The following is a 21552-nucleotide window of genomic DNA, read 5'->3' on the forward strand; positions in this document are numbered from 1 at the left end:
CACCTGAATTAAAGGGGTTTTAGTCTGAATAAAAAATGCTAGTAGCAGGACTGTAAAATGAATAGATATGATTATGATCATATATGGTTTCGTGGTTCACGTTATTGTATTTTAAAACGCAATTGCAATGTTCTCAAATGACGCGGGTTTGGCTAGTTGTATTTGGAGGTTATTGCTCACGTCTCGTTCTGCACATATCCCAATGTTTCCATATTCCCAGTGTATCTGAATGTTAAACTATAAAAAATATATATATTTTTTTATTTTATTTTTTTTTTATGTAAACTAGATGGAAAAGATCATCCTCTCTTCACATGAGCAAAAACGTCATTGGCATAACAGCAGAGTGGACCGGTATACTACGGTCTATTTAAACTGATCAGTGTAATCATTTATATGTTTGGTTGACTGTACTTTATTTTAATAATGAACAGACTGTGATGCAAGTTTGAAATTAGAATGCACTTTAGATGTTCTGTGTCATTTATACCAAACACAAATGTTGCTGGTTGCTAGTGTGTTTGCAGCACTACTATTATTAATTTTTTATATATTTTATTTTTTATATTTTTCAGTTTGATTTTTATTTATACAATTGTATTTATTTAAATGTATAATTAAGTTTACATTAATGTTCCAACAAACTTGAAAAATGCTGCTGAATAAATGCTCTAAACTTTTATATAAATGATTGACTTATATATAATAACTGTTTTTATATTTAATACTTGGTCAGTTTATTGATTTGTTTTGTTAACTTTGGATAAAAAAAAATATTTTAATACCGTGCAGTGCACAAAATTAAGATTCGAGAGATGGTTCAAGTCAGTGCTCAATAAATAATGGTAAGTTTAGAAATGTTCTGCACCCACTTCTTATTAATGTGACATTTTAGCATGCAAATTAAGGGGAAAACGATCAACATATCGGCCCTAAAAATCGGCAGCACATATCAGCCATCAGCTGACCCTGACCTCTAAATATCGCCATCGGCTATAGAAAAAACCCATATTGGTCGATCACTGTCTTGCAAAAGGCATAAAAACAATTGATACACGTAAAACAGAAAGGTTATCATCGAAGAACGAACTGTCAAAAGATTTGTGAATGATTCACAGCACAGAACAATTCGATCAGATAAAGGCTAATTAAGAAAGGTTTCTGTGAGAAATTAATGTTATAAAGATGTCATTAACACATTAATGTTATTAAAAGGGCAGCTATAAAAAACACTGTTGAGCAGCAAACAGGTATTTGAAGCTGCTGGTGTCTCTGACGTCCCAAGAATCCTCTTGATACAAGATCCTTCAGAGATGTAGGTACATCCCTGTGCCTACTACTCTCACCGCCTGAGCCCAGCAGAACGGAATTATGACGTAGGGAACCGGGAGCTGTTGGCGGTCAGGCTGGCCTTGGGTGAGTGGCATCACTGGTAGGGAGGGTGAGTTCACGCCAGGCCCGATGGGCACTCTTCTTTGGCCGGTTCAACTTCTCTCTCTCATATCGCCCAGGCTCCAAAAATGTAAAACCCGATGCCCTCTCCCGTCTTTACAGGGATACTAAGAGAACATATATATATATATAAACATATATATATATATATATATACATACATATATATATATATATATATATATATATATATATAGCTTACTGATTCTGAGTACAACAATACAAAAATAATAATTTCTATATTAAATTCAAAATCTCAATTACATTTACAATGTCATTGTTGCGTGAACCTCTACAAACGTCTTTCATTTAATTGTAAATAGGAATTACAAATAGGCTAAATAAAAAAAACTGGTTTAGGACAATGGGGCATCTCTTAAGCAGCAAGAATACAGAAAAATACCACATGCTTTAAATTGGCCTAAAAACACGTCTAAACATCAAAGGGCCTGCGTGTTTTGCCCCACCCCATTTGGTGCCTGTCTGCCCCTGAGAGAGACCCTTTGGTCAAGAAACCCTGTGTGTTTGCTTTAGTAGACCCTCATTGTTGCTGTTGTTTTATGGTTTGAGCGTCTATGCATAATGATGCAAAGTGTAGAATCTTTGCATATTTATGACCTTTTATCAGCTATGGGACTGACTGTAGTTTTGTTTTATTAAACCCGCCTACTGAAAGCCTCTATGACGCCATAGAGCTATGTTTCTTCCGTTTGACACCGGATGGCGCTACTACAACGCACTGTTTACGGCACAGGGGACAAAGCAACCAACTCGATTTCAACACTGGATCAACCGTACGCTCTATTTAACCATTTCACAGCCGAAACTTACTGAAACCCCTGGACACGAAGGTAAGCTATGATTGTGTCTTTGTTCGAGTGTTCTACATCGTCTCGGGAAGACACATGCATGATTTTGGTTTAGATTCAGTGGCCCGGCTAGTTCGACGAGCTTCTCTGTTTTGTGCGACCTGGATCCGGTTCTGCCTCATCAGGTTATGTCCTATGTGGCCTAACTCAACCACACAATTGAGTTGTCACTAAGTCAAATTCGCTCTTTCTTCGTAATTAAATGTTTACACAGGCATTTTAAATCCCCATTAGTCGTTTTTATAAATTAAATTATGAGAAAATACAAACGAGTAACTCGAGTTTTATGGCCATATGGCAGGAAAGAAGCGTGACGTGTTTTTCTGTTGTTTTGTCTGCAAGCTAATGCACTAGCCGCTAGCATGTGTCGCTCGAGGTCGCGAGACCGTTGAGGTGAGTAGCTCAAGCAGCACCCCGACTTCCTTATGAACAACTCGGAGACAAATTTTATTCATACTACATGAACATACAACAGGCATACGGTCATTATTATACTAATAGGCTACTTGGTGTCTATATTTTTATTTATGCCTTATATCGTGACAACTATCAGAAAATGTAAATGTTATTTATATTCTTCATACCAAATAAGAATAGCTTAGCATAGTTTGACAAGTATAGTGTATATTTAGTTAGTCCTATTAATGGCTTGTGATTGCCTAAATTGTAAATTGGCATTGATGACAACAATGTTTTGTTTAATTTAGCTATTTTCATTTATAAATAGTTGAAAACCAGAATAGGGCTATATGACTATTAATTGTTAATTATGGCGATATATATATATATATATACAATCAGTACAGACCAAAAGTGTGAATCTACAATTTTCATAGTCATGAAAATAAAGAAAACTCTTTGAATGAGAAGGTGTGTCCAAACTTTCTGTACTATATATATATACGTTAATGATTGAAATAGTAACAATTACTATGTAGGACAATCAAGTTGTCTTTATTTATATAGAGCTTCATACATTACAGATTGTCAAAAAAGTGTTAAACAGGAAAAATATGAGTTGATAATGCAAGAGGACAATAGAAAACAGTCAGTTTATCAGTTAAAGTCAGTTCATTGTGAATTCAGTGATGTCATCATCCAGCTCATCCACTTCCATTTCTGTGATGTCAAGTCAACAATGTTGCCAGAAATTGTATCCCCAACTAAGCAAACCAAAACTCTTTCGGTGACACAAATAGAGAAAATCATCTAAAGTACCCCTCTCTCTCTCTCTCTCTCTCTCTCTCTCTCTATATATATATATATATTAGGGATGCAACAATACAGTTAGCCCACGGTTCAATACATACCTCGTTTTTTTACCACGGTTTTCGGTTCGGTTCTGATGGCTTGACACAAGTGTTTTTTTTTTTTTTGTTGTTGTTATTCTATGCTTGGGCAATAGGAACAGTAAGAGGTTAAGAAGAAAAAAATAAAAACAATTTATTGCAATAAGAAAAATCCAATAGTTCCTAGTGTGTTGTATAATATAAAATATTTTTTTCTTTTAAAATTAACCCTAACTTCTTACAACTGCTGGTAGCCCATGTAAACTGGGGAACACACAAATTCCTAAATTTTGAAAATAAACATACATGTGAAGTTAGTAAACATAAATTGACCATTTCAAATAAACATACATGTACTTCAGTAAACTTAACAGTACTCCAGTACAGTATTCTTCATTCAGAATTTAAAGTGCAATTTCACTTAGGTCAGCTATCTATTCTTGTATTTTGAGGTTCTTCTGTATAAAGATAAGCCTGTCAACATTCTCTGCAACAAGGAGCGTTTTGCATTTACAATGTCCCTGGCAGTGGAGAAAATTCTCTAACTCGCAACAGAGTGTTTTTTTTGGAGGACTTTAGTACTTGCTCTGCTATCCTGCCTTCATACAGTGATATTGCTGGGTGATGGTGCCACAGATGTGCAGTCATGTTGGAAGTTTACAGTAGGCTAAACGTGTAAAACAATGCTTGCAAACAGTCTTTTTTTTTACCGTTTTTTCTTCCTCTGCATTATACTCAACGGCTCGGAAAAGTCTCCACACCATAGATTTGTAGATTTGGAAGACGCCGGTGCTTCCTCGTACTGCCTCACTTCACCGCTCGCCATGTTAAAGTGTGGAATGATGGTTCAGCACCCCTTACGTTAGAGCATAGTCATTGAATATTTACTCGCGGGGAAGAATTTCCTCATCTCAGCTCGTAGACTTACACACAAATATGCATGTATGTGTATATATCTGTATGTGTGTGTGTGTGTATTAAATATGATTCTCAATTTATCCAGAATCTTGCAGCTCTAGTTTATATGTTGTTTATTGCGGTCTATAATTCATTAAAATAGAAGATTAATTTCATAGTACAAGTTGATTTCAAAATGCACATACATTTTTAGCAAACCCCTTGCAGAATCTTTGAAAATGTGAATAATTTTAACAAAATAAGAGGGATCATACTAAATGGATGTTGTTGTTTTTTATTAAAGGGGGGGTGAAATGCTATTTCATGCATACTGAGTTTTTTACACTGTTAAAGAGTTGGATTCCCATGCTAAACATGGACAAAGTTTCAAAAATTAAGTTGTACGTTTGAAGGAGTATTTCTGTTCCAAAAATACTCCTTCCGGTTTGTCACAGGTTTCGGAAAGTTTTTTTCGAGTATGGCTCTGTGTGACGTTAGATGGAGCGGAATTTCCTTATATGGGTCCTGAGGCACGTCTGCCGGAAGAGCGCGCGCTCCCGTATAGCACAGCACTGAGAGAGCACAGGCATTCACTGATCAGAGCGACAGCGTCGCGAAATGTCACAAAAGGAGTGTGTTTTTGGTTGCCAGGGCAAGACAACCCTGCACAGATTACCAAAGAAAAAACAGCATTAAGGGACCGGTGGATGGAGTTTATTTTTACAGAGCATCAACGGAGTTGTGTAAGTGTTTGTGTTTGTTCCCTGCATTTCTAAAATGCTTGTTTTACAAACAAAGCCCAGTTTGACGAAGGATTTGCGTATTGTTTATTTCTTAAGGATGATGCAATCCCAACGAAAAAGGGTCACGATTGTGTGTTGGAACCACAGGCGGTGAGTAAAACTGCTTAAAATATCTCTGCCTCCTTGTTAGTGCGTCTGCCTCCCATCGGAGACCCGGGTTCGAGCCCCGCTCGGAGCGAGTGCTTGCTGCTGCTGCTCTCGTTCAGTTTCAGCCTTCACAGCTGTCAGAGCTTCCAAACGCTCTCAAAGCAACTGGCGCTCGTGATTCTTTAGCTCCGCCCACACGTCACGCCTCCAGGCGCTCGTCTTTTTCCGGGAAAAATCGGTACAGACTATCTTTCTCTTATGAATATAATAAAACTAAATACGTTTTGGAGTTATGAAGGATGCAGTACTACTCTATAGGTACTCAAGATTAACATGATATTGAGTGAAAACGAGCATTTCACCCCCCCCCTTTAAGTACTGTCCTGAGTAAGATATTGTACAAAAAAGATTAGGGGTGCTCCGATCACGATCGGCCGATCGTTATGCGCGTCTCGTCAGTAAAGCCGGTTCTCTAATCAGCGGTTAATTCCATCAGGTGTGTGATTTCACATAGAGCAGCTGTTACTACACAGAGCCGTTGTTAATAGAGAAGATGCGCCAAAAAACGCTGAAAATGAAGTGGATTTGCACATCTTCTCTATTAACAACGGCTCTGTGTAGTAACAGCTACTCTGTGAAATCACACACCTGATGGAATTAACGGCTGATGAGAGAACCGGCTTTACTGACGAGATACGCATAACGATCGGCCGATCGTGATCGGAGCACCCCTAGAAAAGATGTTTACATTTAGTCATTGTTCAATGTGTCATACTTGTTTAGTTGCTTTCTTTCCTAGTTTTTTTTTTTTTTATATGTATTTTTTTTATTTTGACACCACTCAGTTTTAACATCAGTGTTTGTTTTTAAAAGGATGATTCACCCAAAATGAAAGTTCTGTCATTATTCACCTGCTCTCATGCCATTCCATGCATTAAAGATGCATTAACTCTTTCCCTGCCAGCATTTTTTTTTTAAGTTGCCAGGCACTGCCAGGGTTTTTGACGATTTTCCCTAAACTTTAATGGCCCACAGAATATTTATGCGCATCTCATCAGTAAAGACGCTCCTGTAATATCTCCAGCATGTGCGTTCAGATCAGGGCTGCCAGGTTTTCACAACAAATCCTGCCCAGTTGCTTCTTAAAACTAGTCCAAAACTAGTCCAATCGCGTTTCCGGGAGTTTCCCCGATAAAAATTGCTTCCCGGGGTTAAAATATACATTTTTGGAAGGGTTACCCTATCACGTTATTGGTATTGGGGTTGCTTCAAACCGCGGATATGAAAAACAATTGCAGAGCGCAGACTTGGCAACACTGGTTCAGGTGGAGCGGCAGTTACCACACAGAGCCGTAGTCTACCGACAACTAACACAAAATCGCTTTCAAAATTGACAAAGAATCGCCTGCGATTTTAACATCGATTTTGTGTAGATTGTCAGTGAATTACGGCTCGGTGTAGTAAATGCCAACCGGTGTTGTCAAGTCTGTGATTGTTTTTCATGTCCGCGGGTCAAAGCGACCCCAATCCAAATAACATGACATTTAGCCCCTAAAATGTGAATTTTACTAAGGCAACCCTGCTAAAAAAAAACGTATATTTTAACCCCAGGAAGCAACTTTTTATCGGGGAACCTTATGGAAGCACGATTGGGCTTGTTTTGGACTAGTTTTGAGAAGCAACTGGGCAGGATTTGTTGTGAAAACATGGCCACCCTGATCTGAACGCACGTGCTGGAGATATTACAGGAGCGTCTTTACTGATGAGATGCGCATGAAAATCGCATTCAATTTTTTGCACAGCCCTACGTTTTCATCAAATATAAAACCTTCCAAAATATATTACAATTAAACATAAATCTAAAATATATTAAATTTAGGCACCGTAATTTGCTTTTGAGTGGTACACAGAGTAACATTTCCCAGGATGTAAGAAGACACCACAACTTTTGCAGTAGAATGAGGTCTCCTTACTTACACAAACTCTGCATCCTCTGGTTGGGTGTTGCTTTTTGGGAGTGGGCAGGATTGGAACAAGTTCATGAACAGCAAAACTGCCATTCATCCTGTTTTTTGGGTCAGTGTTGTATGATGCTCTTGGAGTGTTTTCAGTAGCACTTTTCTCCCCACCACTAGCATACTCTTGGCTGGTCCATGATTTTATAACACTCTGGATGAATGAGAGAAGAGTGTTACAATTACCCTGTGGGTTTTTCGCTATGTAAATGACAAAAGCGTTGAACAAACTGATCTGAAACAGGTACAAGACAAATTTCTTTGTCCACTTGTGTGACTTCCTGATAAATGGGTAGCACACAATGTTTTGGTCTAGTTTGTCAACACCATGGAATTCATGATTGTATTCCAAAATGCATGCTGGTTTTTGCTTTGCAACTTTTTCTTGGTGGCCTGTCTGCCATACCTCAACACGTTCCATGTTGTTCTGATGGAATGTTGTAACCATTTTCACTGTTTGTTTGTCTCTCCATGCCAAGACCATCACATTTTCGTTGTGATGCATGATTATTTCCCCAAATCTAAGATCAGCATTTCTGATATCTCGAATGACCGGCGGTTCACCTCTGTTTTTTCTAATTGTACCACATACATGGGTTTTCACATCAAGTATGCGCTCACACAGTTGTACAGAGTTGTATAGGTTGTCCATAAACAATTTGTAGCCATGACCTGCTAGGCGATCAAGAAGAGAGACAACAGTGTCTCCAAGGGTAGCGCTTTCCCCACAATATTGCATCATGTTAAAACAGTAGTCTGTTATCAGAATCGCACACGATGTAGGATTTTACTCCATATTTGATGGGTTTCTGGGAATTGTACACCCTGAAAGCTAGGCGCACACGCCACAGAAACATCCCCTTATAAATGCAAATGTTTGACTTGGGCTGAAACATTTCGCAGAATTTGGACACAAGGTGATCCAAGACAGGGCAGATTTTGTACAGCCTGTCAGTACAATTGTCTGGCCTTGTTGTATTATCACTGAAGTGAAGAAATCTCCATATGATTTCAAACCTATTGCGAGGCATGACTTTGTTGAAGTAGAGGGTAGCTAACATGTCATCTGTACACCAGTACATTTCAAGTTCAGGCTTATAAATGATACCAGTGAGAAAAAGGAGGCCCATGAAAGTTTTAATTTCTGAAACTGTGACAGGCTTCCATGCATGGCAACTAGCATGCTTTGAAGTGTCATCCATAGCCTGAATACACTGATCTGCATACAAGTTGGTCTGATCAACAATGTTCTGAATCAGTACATCAGAAATGAACAACTCTGCAAAGTCTACAGGTTGTTCTGACTCAAGAGCAGCAGCATCACCGATAGGCCCAGTATTCTCAGTGAAGGGAAATTTTTTGGCTGCCAGTTAATTTCATGCCACTCAGAATCATTAGGTTCACATGCGCACACAAAGTGAGATATTTCACGTCTTTATTTGTTATAACTTTGATTATGGCTTACAGCTTATGAAAAACTTTTTACAATATTCTAATTTAGAATTTGGAGTTTACATAAGCTGTAAGCCTTAATAAAAAACATTATATCAGATAAAGGCTTGAAATGTCTCACTTTGCATGTAATGAGTCAGTATAATATATTAGTTACACCTTTTAAGTTGAATTACTTAAACTTTTGCACGATATTCAAATTTTTCGAGTTTCACCTGTAAATACATATTACAATGTGGAAAATGTGCACAAAAAGATAAAAAAAATACGCCATTACACGCTCATATTTATGCACACAGTCCCACATAAATGCATGCACACACACAGTGTGTGTGTGTATGTATGTGTGTATATATATTATCCAACATTGTGCATGTGCGTAAAGAATGGAAAACTTTTTCATATTTTCTTATCTTGTCTTACCTCTAAACGTTCTGTCACCTGGGAAAGACGACTGAGATCTTGGCCTTGAATGTCCACTCACTGTATTACTGTCTGATCTGTCACTGTCCACTCTTCGACACACAGGTGAACTATGTCTTTGTCCAGATCGACGCGTAAACAAACTATCTGCTGCTCGTCCATGACTAGAACTTTCTGTCAACGACACGTGCATCTGTCTCACTGACTACTTCGTCCTGATCAGATTCAGAATGATCAAATAAGGAGCGATCGGACTCTGAGTCCATCAACACCTCCAGTACTTGATCAGTACCTCTTCATTTGTCCGTCAGATATTTTGACCTACATTCTCGCTAACATATTCCATTCATGTTTGAGACTATTGCAGACGGTTTCTTTAATCAAAAAGTTACGTACTCTTTCCGAGCATGCGCAAAAGTCTTCCTTACCATACACCACCTAAAACATGAATACCTGGAAAATTCCGTGTTTGGTGGGGAAAGAGTTAAGAGCTTTTAAGCTTGTTAAGAGAAAACTTTTGGAATTTGAAGATCATTTGTGTTCAGGGAAACATACAAGTATCTTCTGTTACAAAGGGCAGAACTAAATGGAAAATAATTATATTTCAACAAAATAAGAAAAATGTTGACGACATCATGTTTAAAAGTTTTCACCCCCAACTCTTAATGTGTCTTGTTTCCTTCTGGAGCATCAGTGTACGTTTGAACCTTTTTTTATTTAATAGTTGTGTTTGAATGCCTCAATTGTCCTCAGTGTGAAAAGATCTATCGCAAAATCTAGAGATGTTCCGATACCCTTTTTCTCTTCCCGATACCGATTCCGATACCTGGGCTCAGGGTATCGGCCGATACCGAGTACTGATCCGATACCTGGGTGTGTATCTGTATATACAGCTGTATATACTACTAGCCCTGTGTAAATTGCTAGAATTCTTTTTATGGTGTGCTTCAGACAGATCCCTCAATAAAACATGAACAAATACATGGTGAACTACTGTATTTATTACAGTATTTTTATTATCTAACATGAATTTGACAGTATTATTTATTTTCATATGCAAAAAAGAACTTCAAATGCAGCCAAAAATCTAACACCGCAAACTAAAAAAGGTATTTAAGTTTTACAATATAACTGTATAAAAAAACTGCAACAAATAAGTCTAGGAATATAAAAAAAGATCTATTAATCAGATAATCTCTTTACAACAAAACAAGTAAAAAACAAGCAACCATCTAGGCATAATTATTATTATTATAGAGACGTATTATTATTACTGTAGGCTACAACAGTAGCTTTATATATTGTCAATTTACTCATGTAAACCAAACATTTATTTTAATGGGCTGCCATGAAGATCTTTGAGTGTCTGTGTTTATGATATGACAGTATTCTCAAATGAAACGGTAAATTCTCATGAAGTGAAGGTTTATGCGTTCGTGTCCTCATGACACACAGCAGAGACTACAAAACAGCGAGCTCTCGCGCATCTGTGCCAGTCACCCACAGAGATGTAGATTTTGCGGGAGTAATATTTAAATAGTATTTTGCAGTTTAATATTCACAGACACTAGTATATATTCGGCTACTGTCTGGAGCCCTGCGCTTTGACTTACACGGAAGACTGAACGCAGCTGCCGGTACTGAATATACTTGAGAGTCTGTAACTACCGGTACTACAGAGACATACTGCTAACCACTGATCTATAATATAGAAGCGGCTTCACTGTCTTTTGGCAGTTTAGAATGTGATGAGTGATCCAGTCATATATAGATCAGGGCTGCTAACGCGTTTTCATTTCTTCTTCGCTGCTCTAAACAGGGGTTGCTTGTGGCAACACAGCACAACTTCCTGTGTTTTCAATGCATTTTGAGCAGCGAAGAAGAACCGTGCAGCGGTTAGGCAAAGCTTGCGGTCATAACTAGGTCTTTTTTAAGAAAATGGTATCGGATCGGTATATGGGTTCATGTACTCGCCGATGCCGATGCCAGAATTTGTTGTGGTATCGGAGATATTTCCGATACTAGTATCGGAATCGGAACAACTCTAGCAAAATCATAAAGTCACTGCTGGAAAGGGTTCAAATATGCAAAGATGCTGGAAAACTGAAGAATCTGCAGGGCCTTAAATATTTTTCTGAAGAACAGTTCTCCATTTAACTGTTCAGAACAAACAAGGGACTCATGCACAACCATCGCAAAATAGAAAAACAGTCATGGATCATCCAGGTAACCGTATTAAGAACCAAGGGTTCCCAAACTTTTGAATAGGGTTATTTTAATAATTTCAGCATTTTTTTTGTCTTGTGGATTAAAAGTAAACATCTTTTGTACAGTATCTTACTCCGGACACTACGAAATAAAAAAATAACGTACGTAGTTCGACGCTTTAACATTTTGAGCTTATTCGCAGACTCGAATTTGTGTCATGGGAGGGTTGAGTTCACGCAGCACTGTGATTTCAACCACCATTTATTCAGATAGTTTTCAAAATATTAATGTTATCGTGTCATGAAATGTAGTTTTTAATGTATTTCAGGTGAGAATGTAGTTGTTTTAAACTCAAATGCAGTTTATTTATAAAGACATCACTTATTTAAAAATGTTTGGTTGATTTTGGAGAAGAACGGCCTCATTCATGCGAAACGCACCACAGGATGTCTATTTGCATCTTTGCATTGACTTAACATGTAGGGCTGAGTATCGATTCGGATGTATCGATTTCGATTCGATTTTCTATGCAAATGTAATCGGTGATCTTTTGTGCACGAGGTGAATTGTGAGGAATTTTGCTTGTGAATGCATTTGAAATCTACGAGCGCAGCACGTTAACGGCAAGTTAAAAAGCAATACAAAACAAATAATGTGCCGTCATTATGTTGTCATTCCTTTTCTAACTGAATGTAATGTTATAATAGGCCTAACTATTTAATAATAACATTAACAGCAAAGTGTGCATCTAACTCTGGGGGGAGCTTAGTGTAATAAAATCACCCAAATATGTCTTCATGTTAAGAAAGAATAGTACACAAACATTTAAAAGGTTATTTTAAAATAAAGCATTCATGAATTTTGACAAACATTTTTACTGTCTTAAGTGCATTCATTTATTTGGCCTATAAAAATAATAAAAATTACTTATTTTTTATAATTATTATTATTATACAGGTTATGCGTTAGAAACCTATCCAAAACGACTTACAAAAGAGAAAAAAATTACTCCAGAGTCAGTCACAATGCTAGGTTTATTTTACAATAATAATAAAGTGCTAAGATTATCACAGATTAAACAAGATTTTGATGCACATCTTTCTTATTTGTTGTATTCCACCTCTTACTGCACTTGATAGAGAATCACTTTGAGAATCACTTTGCTGTTGGCATATTCCACATAATAATATTCAATAAAACAGTATGTTAACACATAGGAGCTTGCTGCATGAATCTGTGAGTACAGTTTACAAATCCGTGGGAACGGAATGCCAACTAACGCATGCGCACGGGTTATAAATTCATGGGTACGGATTCAAAAACCAAGGGTACGGTTTACAAAATCTGAGGGGACAGATTGGAAATTCGTGGGTATGGTTTATTAATCTGTGGGCACGATTTGTTAAACTGAGGGAACAGTTTAAGAATTTGTGAGTATGATTTATAAACCGAGGGGACTGATTGCAAAACTGTCGCCGCGGATTGTATATTTTTTTTCTCCTACAGGTGACGTGCCGCGCTCCGTAGTAATCTTCGGTTGTGTGCTCTGCTGTGGGGGTGTTGTAACGTCTGGGTGATGTCTCATCAAATTGTTCCACAGACTTGTAGTATTACTACAGCATTTCACCTCTGCATTACAAAATACGCAAATAGCTTTGTTCTTTTCCACAACACTATCACAGGACAGGTTTGCCTCTCGCTCCTTGGTAACATCGCGCAAGGCACATAAGAGGGTGACATCTAGTGTAGAAGACTAGTAATTAGATTAACGTTAATCTAACGTTCAATGTTTGCGGAAATAAATATGGAAAAAAACGATTTGTGGCCTTTGATTTTGAATCGACCACATTTGAAAAAAATGATTAACCGTAAATTGTAAACTGTTTTGGATGACCTTGGAGCATGACAGCAGGGCTTGGCTTGAATTCCACAAAACCAATCAGTGAGTTTCAAAAACCTTGAATTCACAAAACTAATTTTCAAGACTGATATCACTGAAAGTAATGATAACTTGCAGTCCAGGTCAGTTAGTGATTTCATTGTTAAATCATCAGATTGATTCAAACAGATAGACCATAATAATATTAATTTAATTGCTAATAACTAACAATAATGTCTAACAAAAATTACTTATAGAGAGTGGCTCCTTTGTTTATTTTTGTCTTTTTTATTTGTCATTGTGTATATAAAATTTTTAATCACACATACATTGTTACTGTTAATTGTATTTTTATTATTTTAATGTTCTTCTATCTCCCCATTTAATTTTTCAGATTCTACAAATGAACACGTGATTTTACAGTACCCTAAATGGAAATCAATATATCTGATGCATCTGGGCTCAGATATAACATGTTAAAGTAAACATTTGGATGGAAGAAAGAGCCACATCCATGACACTTGAACGCTTAAAAATCTGCTTTGAATAGAGAAAGTTTTCTTTCACTGCAGAAATTCTTTCTGCAATAATGGACAGGGAGGACGGCCTCTCACAGAACACTGAGGATTTAAGTTATGAGCATAATGGCTCCAAAGATATCAAGAGAATAGAGGCCAAAGGAACCTGTTTAAAAATTGAAGGGAAAGATGGTTATGTGTTTAAATCATACAGAATTACTCCTCAAGAGGTACTGGAAGCAGAACCACATACTTGTCCCCCTGAGACACTGGCAAATGATTCCTCTTTGGTGTCTTTGTCATTTGAGGGCACAGAGGAGGATGGATCTGACGTCGATGAACTTTCAACAGGGGATTCAGCAGCAGAAAGTTGTGAAAAACATGACTCTCAAACATCTCCAACTATTTCAGATAGGAGCCAGAACATTGAAATAAATAATTCAGAAATTGAAACGAGTGTATGTATCAAAGCAGAACCAAATGAAACCGGTGAAATTGCTCCGGATGATGAAAAGTTGTCATTTGATGGGGCCTTTGGCCCCTTTGCCACCAGAGGTTATGACGATGATTATGGTAGCTTGTTCAGTGGGTACTCCAGTACTCTGTATGATGTTGCAATGGATGCTGTCACACAAAGCCTTCTATCATCCATAAGAAGTCCCCTAAACCCTAGAAAAAAATCCCCTGCTTGGAACCATTTTTTCATATCACCACGTGATAATACCAAAGCAATCTGTATGTACTGTATGAAAGAGTTCAGCCGGGGTAAAAACGAGAAAGATCTCAGTACTAGTTGTTTAATGAGGCATGTGCGAAGGGCTCACCCCACTGTTCTTCTGCAAGACAGTGACTCGTTAAGTAATTTGTCCAACAATTCACCTTCAATACCTCCTAATATATCACCAAACAATGGAGACTTGTCTGTAAGCATCAAGCCCCCTACAGACAACAATACTCCACTGTCCTCCTTTCTATCCGAGGCAACAGACATAGTATCCAAAGACTCTTTAAAAAAGATCAAACCAAAAGCTGAAAAAAGCGTCAAGAATGACTCTAGTGTGGTTCCATCCCCACATTCCTTAAACAACCATAATGATGATGCCACTGACTTGGGAAGTGAATGCCCTGGATCAGCCCCTAAGAGCTCAAGTTCCCGACGGCGCTCCGCAGTGTGGAAACACTTTTATTTGTCCCCTGCTGACAGCTCGAAAGCAGTGTGTATTCACTGCATGAATGAGTTCAGTCGTGGCAAAAATGGGAAAGACTTAGGGACGAGCTGCCTTATTCGCCACATGTGGCGGGCCCATCGAGACATAGTCATTGAAGAAAATGGACAGGGCTCAAGTATTCCTCTCCCTTACATCACTCCACCAACATTGCTCTCTCGCACACAAGACTCCGCAGAGGTCAAAAAGGTATTCCTCTGTTCATCCAACCGCTCTGATGACATATCAGATGATGTGCCCAATGATGACAGTGAGCACATGATTCTTGAGGTTGAGGCAACTGATACTACATATCGATCTGGAGAAGAGCCCTCACATGATGAAAAGTTTAAACTGAAAGGGGAAAATATGTCTCGGTCATCCTCACCAGATGAACACACTGAGGAGCACAACATATCCCAAGATCAGAGCTCAGTTTTTCAACAAAACAAGAAAATAATGAAACGGGTGAAATCAGAAGTATGGCATCATTTCATTGTCTCTCCTGTTGACCAACTCAAAGCTTTGTGTCGGTATTGTCCCTGTGTCATAAGCCGTGGTAAACGAGGGGACTTTGGCACAAGCTGTTTAATGAGACATTTGATGAGACGGCATCCTGATGTTCTCAAAAGACAAAAAAGCACAAATGACAAAGTTTCCTCACCTCAGTCTCCCCATTGTACTCCTGCTGCAGAGGATGACATGGCGACAGATGCAATGGATAGCCCTCCTGTTGAGAACAAACACCACACCCTGCCTGTTTTCAGCAAAAAGACTTCAAAGCTATGGAATCACTTTTCTATTTCCTCTGCAGACCCAACAAAGGTGGTCTGTTTGCACTGTAGCCGCACAATTAGCAGAGGCAAAAAGACAACCAATTTAGGCACTAGTTGCTTATTTAGGCACATGCAGAGATTTCATGGGAATGTGCTTGAAATTAATAGTAATATCTCAGGTGATGTGTCATCTGCTGAAATTCAAATTAAGCAGGAGCTTATGGACATTTCTTCTTATGAGGAGAATGCAGAGAAGTTCAGTGAATGCCACCCAGCTGCCAAAAAAATAACCAAACTCATTGCAGAAATGCTTGCACTGGATCTTCAGCCATCAACTGTAGTGGAGAATGTTGGCTTGAACCGATTACTGGAATACCTCCAGCCACAGTATTCTCTCCCTTCTTCATCCTACTTTACCAGCACTGCAATACCAGAAATGTGTGGAAGTGTGAAAGAAGTAGTTCTTACCCACCTCAAGGAAGCTGAAGGTGGAATCATCCATTTCACGACAAGTGTTTGGGTGAGCAGCCAAACTCAGGAGTATTTGATTCTTACAGCCCACTGGGTAACATTTGAGTCTCAAGTTCTGCCTCAGGGGCAAGATTTCCACTGCTCAGCCCTCCTTGGTGTTTCTTCAATTGACTGTGACTACGATGTGATGAACGTACAAAAGCAGCTTGAATATCTTTGGGACACCTGGATTGGTTCCTCGGGCCTTAAAATTGGATTTACTGTAACAGATAATCAAACTATTGGAAGCATACTAGAAAGCAGTGATCACACCGCCATGCAGTGTTTTGTTTATAGTATAGACATCATTGTTAATGAAGCCATAAAAAATCAAAGGATGGTTCAGAACTTGCTTAGTATGGCTCGAAAAATCTGTGAGAGAGTTCATCGTTCTGCTAAAGCAAAGGAGAAGTTGGCAGAGCTGCAAAAAGCTTATCTGTTACCTGAAAACCAGCTGGTTCAGGATGTTCCTTCTAAGTGGAAAACATCGTATTTTATGCTTGAGCGATTAGTAGAACAAAAGAAAGCCATTGATGAGATGTCAATAGAGTGCAATTTCAGGGAACTGATAAGCTGTGATCAGTGGGAAGTCATGCAGTCAGTTTGCAATGCTCTTAAGCCTTTTGAGGTTGCCTGCAGAGAGATGAGCAATCGCACAGCAACACTAGGTCAGGTCATTCCACTCATTCACATACTCAACCGAAAAATAGATATGCTTTTTGATGAGACCATGGGGATTGACAATATGCTCAAGTCTTTAAAGGAAGCAATGGTGGCTAAAATGTCCCCTACACTTCATGACCCCAGGTACATATGGGCAACCATGTTGGACCCAAGGTATAAAACCTCCCTTTTTACTGAGGAAGAAGCAGAGCAGTGTAAGCATGACCTCATACAAGAGCTTGAGGTGTCTTCATCTAACTCTGTGGAGACAAAACCACCACTATCAAATGGATGCAGTGAAATTCCAGCTTCATCAAACAGCTTGGCCTCAAGCAAAGAAAACCTCTGGGCTCTTATGGATGACATTAGACAGAGAATCAAGCAGGAGGAGAGACCAAAATCATTGGAGCTTGCAGTGCTGGAGTATTTGGAGGAAGACATTCTTGACCAGAGTTGTGATCCTCTGAATTATTGGAACCTAAAGAAGTTACTGTGGCCTGAACTTGCCAAAGTAGCTGTACGCTATGTGGGTTGTCCACCCAGCATTGTACCAGCAGACACACTTTTTAGCACATCAAGTCTCAGCTATGCTCTGAATCAGTCCCGGCCATTGCTAGAAAATCTTGAAGGACTTCTATTTTTAAAGGTCAACCTTCCTTTGATATATTTTCGGTATTGATGATTGTGTATTTATATTTGCAAGGCTGTTTCTTAGAACCTAGGACCACTGATATTTAATTGAATAAAAGATTGCTTGAGTACTACTGTTGAGTACACTTTATCACTGGAGTCTTATTTCTGGTGAAAAGTTTTTTTTCAGGAAGGGAGGGTTAGCTAGCTATAGGGTTAGTTATTGTTTGTTGCTGTACATTAATTTCTTTTAGAAAATGCATTTTAACTTTGTCTTCTCTCTCCTTGTGCCTTATACAAACTACTTCAGGACAACATGCTGTAAATATTAACTGATGTGCAAAGTCATAGTCTTCTGATTTAAATGATTTTAGAAAATGTAAACCACATGCTGAATACTGTTTTTATATAAACACATGGCCCATAATAAATGCTGTGACTGAGAGATGTTTTAAATGCATTTTATTTAATTCTGTGATTTTTGAGGTACTGTTAGAACTTTGGTTATTTTTAACCCTTTTGTTGATGATTGTTTTGTTTGTATCTGTAAAAAATATTACATAATGTTGTACTTTTCAGGTTAAAATGTTTTTAGAAAATTTGTCAAGAACTTTTTTTTTTTATTTCTAAAAGATTAAATTATGGGACGTCAAGAAAATGTACTGTACATTTTATAAATAATTTCCAAAATATAATTAGATAGAGGAATAGTTCAGACTGGAACAACTAGGTTTTTTTTTTTTTTTTTTTTTTTCATGTGGTAATTTGTAAATAATAAATTTTATACTTTGAAGCCATGTTGTGTTTAAATTTGTTTCAGTTGTGTTTAAAAAAGTTTCAGGTCTTTGTCTTGTGATTTTCCTTGATTATTGTCACCTTATTTTTTTATATATTTTCCAAATCTGATTGATCTTGCTAAATCTACTCTATCTTATTCCAATCCAAACTGAGAAATGTGGGGAAAGAGGTTTAGATATTAATAGGACTTGGTTGTGTAAAAAAATAATACATATATTCAGGGGTGTATTGGAGGAGACCAGAAAGTTACAAAGCACATGATTTGGGAAGGACAATGAGCTGGGACTGAAACTCATCAGCACTGTTGCAATGTATTTAAGAACTATAAAAAGACTAGTTCCTGTAGAACTAATGTATGATGTTATGGTGAACTTAAGTATAATGATTGCAGTACTGAGAAAAAAAAAGGATGTGATGAACCGGCCATCTGTCCAGGGTGTTCTTCTGCCTTCAGCCAGAAATGTTGAGATGACCCTATATAGCACTAGTAAAAAAAAAAAAAAAAATGAATAGTCTTTTGTACATATGATTAAAGGGATAATCTCACCCAAATATCACAACTTCGATTTATGTCATCCCAAAATTGTATGACATTCATTCTAATATGGAATATAATTTTTGTACATTCAAGTCAATGCTAAACAAAATAGTTTGGTCACCTGATTGTTTTGTCTTCTGCTGAATAAAGTCATACAGGTTTGGAATAACAAAAACCACAGTCTTGTTTTCTGTTATCAATTCGGTTTTTAATTCCCCAATCAATAACACTAAAACATGCATTTCAACAGGTCCGCGCCATCGATGGCCAGTCTCTCCAACCTGCCCTCCCGCTCTCCTATCCGTATTTTGCCATTTTAAAAGACCGGTTGTATAGAGTGACCCAAGACGTTCGGACAAAATTTAATACAACCCAATTGTTAATTCCAAAGGGCCGCCGGGAAATGCTTTTCCAGGAGGCTCATTCTAATCCTATGGCGGGCCATTTGGGACAGGCCGCAACACTAAATCGCCTCATGGCCCGTTTCTTTTGGCCGGGCATTCATGACAACGTGCGCAGGTAGTGCGCGTCTTGTCCGGAATGTCAATTGGTAAACCCACCGGCCGCCCCAAAAGCGCCTTTGCGCCCTCTTCCCTTAATGCAGGTCCCCTTCGAGAGAATTGGTATGGACCTCATCGGGCCATTAGAGCGATCGGCACGAGAACATCGCTTTGCATTAGTCATAGTTGATTATGCAACACGATATCCTGAAGCGGTGGCCCTCCGCAACATTTCCGCTAAAAGTTTATGTCACGTACGCTACGCGAACTCTACGGATTGTTGGGCATTAAATCGATTCGAACTAGCATCTATCACCCACAAACCGACGGCCTGGTCGAACGATTTAATCGAACACTTAAATCCATGATCCGTAAGTTCGTTCACGAAGATGCCAAAAATTGGGATAGGTGGCTAGAGCCCTTGTTATTCGCTGTGCGAGAGGTCCCACAAGCCTCCACGGGGTTTTCCCCCTTCTCGACGTACTGAGAGAAACTTGGGAAAGTGGACCATCTCAGGGCAAAAACGAAATTCAGTATGTGCTGGACTTGAGAACAAAACTCCACACATTGGGGCGGCTATCAATGGAGAATTTGTTACAAGCCCAGGACCGCCAGAGCCAGCTGTATAACAGGGGAACTAGGTTACGCAAATTTGCACCGGGAGAGAAAGTACTTTTATTACTCCCAACGTCGAGCTCCAAATTAATGGCTAAGTGGCAGGGACCGTTTGAGGTCACACGACAGGTCGGAGATCTCGATTATGAGGTAATACAGTCCGATAGGAACGGGTCCCGTCAGATCTACCACCTCAACCTCCTTAAAAAATGGAATGAGGCGGAATCAGTGAAGTTGGCAACGGTGATTGGCGGAGAGGATGATCTCGGGCCAGAGGCGAATATCAAACCACAATTCCTCGCCCTGGCTCCAGGTGGAGATCACCTCTCGCCGCCCCAACTCACTGATGTAACGAAATTGCAGGCAGAGTTTGCCGACGTCTTCCTGCCCCTACCGGCCGTACTAACCACACCTGAACCCAATCGAGATGGTTTAGGGGTGAGCTTGACTGCAGACAGAAGGCAAAAGGACCAACAAGTGCTAAGCATCTCTCGGGGAACTCCTTCAAGACTGTTGGAAGACCATTTCAGGTGACTACCTCTTGAAGCTCATCAAGAGAATGCCAAGAGTGTGCAAATCAGTAATCAAAGCAAAAGGTGGCTACTTTGAAGAACCTAGAATAAGCCATGTTTTCAGTTGTTTCACACTTTTTTGTTATGTATATAATTCCATATATAATTCCACATGTGTTAACCACAACTTGACCCCAAATAACTAGTTAATTATAGTCCGATCTCGAATCTCCCTTTTCTGTCCGAGATACTAAAAAAGGTAGTATCCTCCCAATTATATTCCTTCTTAGAGAAAAATGGTATCTGTGAGGATTTCCAGTCAGGATTTAGACTGTATCATAGTACTGAGACTGTTCTCCTTAGAGTTACAAATGGCCTGCTCTTATCACCTGATCGTGGTTATATCTCTTTATTAGTTTTATTGGATCTTAGTGTTGCATTTGACACTATTGACCATAACATTCTTTTGCATAGACTAGAACACTTTGTTGGCATTAATGGAAGTGCATTAGCATGGTTTAAATCGAACTTATATGACCACCATGGATTTGTAGCAGTGAATGAAGAGGTATCGTATCGATCACAAGTGTAGTATGGAGTACCTCAAGGCTCAGTACTAGGGCCGCTACTCTTTACGCTTTACATGTTACCCTTGGGAGATATCATCAGGAAACATGGTGTTGGCTTTCACTGTTATGCTGATGATACTCAGCTCTATATTTCTTCATGGCCTGGTGAAACACACTAATTTGAAAAACTAATGGAATGCATAGTCGATATAAAAAACTGAATGACGAGTAATTTCTTACTGTTAAATTCTGAAAAAACAGAGGTGTTAATTATAGTATCTAAAAACTCTGCATGTAATAACCTAGAACACTGTCTAAGACTTGATGGCTGCTCTGGCAATTCT

General features: G+C 38.7%; 1 protein-coding gene across 2 annotated transcripts; it reads left to right on the plus strand.

Annotated features, from left to right (window-relative positions):
* Positions 1–2155: 2155 nt before the first annotated feature.
* LOC127972185 (zinc finger BED domain-containing protein 4) lies at positions 2156–19235 on the plus strand. Of its 2 annotated transcripts, none has more exons than XM_052575531.1 (2): positions 2156–2303; positions 13769–19235. In XM_052575531.1, exon 2 carries the CDS (start codon positions 13964–13966, stop codon positions 17723–17725), a length of 3762 nt encoding a protein of 1253 aa, XP_052431491.1. In that variant the 5' UTR covers positions 2156–2303; positions 13769–13963; the 3' UTR covers positions 17726–19235. The 2 variants fall into 2 exon arrangements, with proteins under 2 accessions (XP_052431491.1, XP_052431498.1); XM_052575538.1 differs by lacking the exon at positions 2156–2303 and adding an exon at positions 2321–2714.
* Positions 19236–21552: the final 2317 nt, after the last annotated feature.

Source organism: Carassius gibelio, chromosome A4 (assembly GCF_023724105.1).
Source record: "Carassius gibelio isolate Cgi1373 ecotype wild population from Czech Republic chromosome A4, carGib1.2-hapl.c, whole genome shotgun sequence".
Classification (NCBI taxonomy): Eukaryota; Metazoa; Chordata; class Actinopteri; order Cypriniformes; family Cyprinidae; genus Carassius; species Carassius gibelio.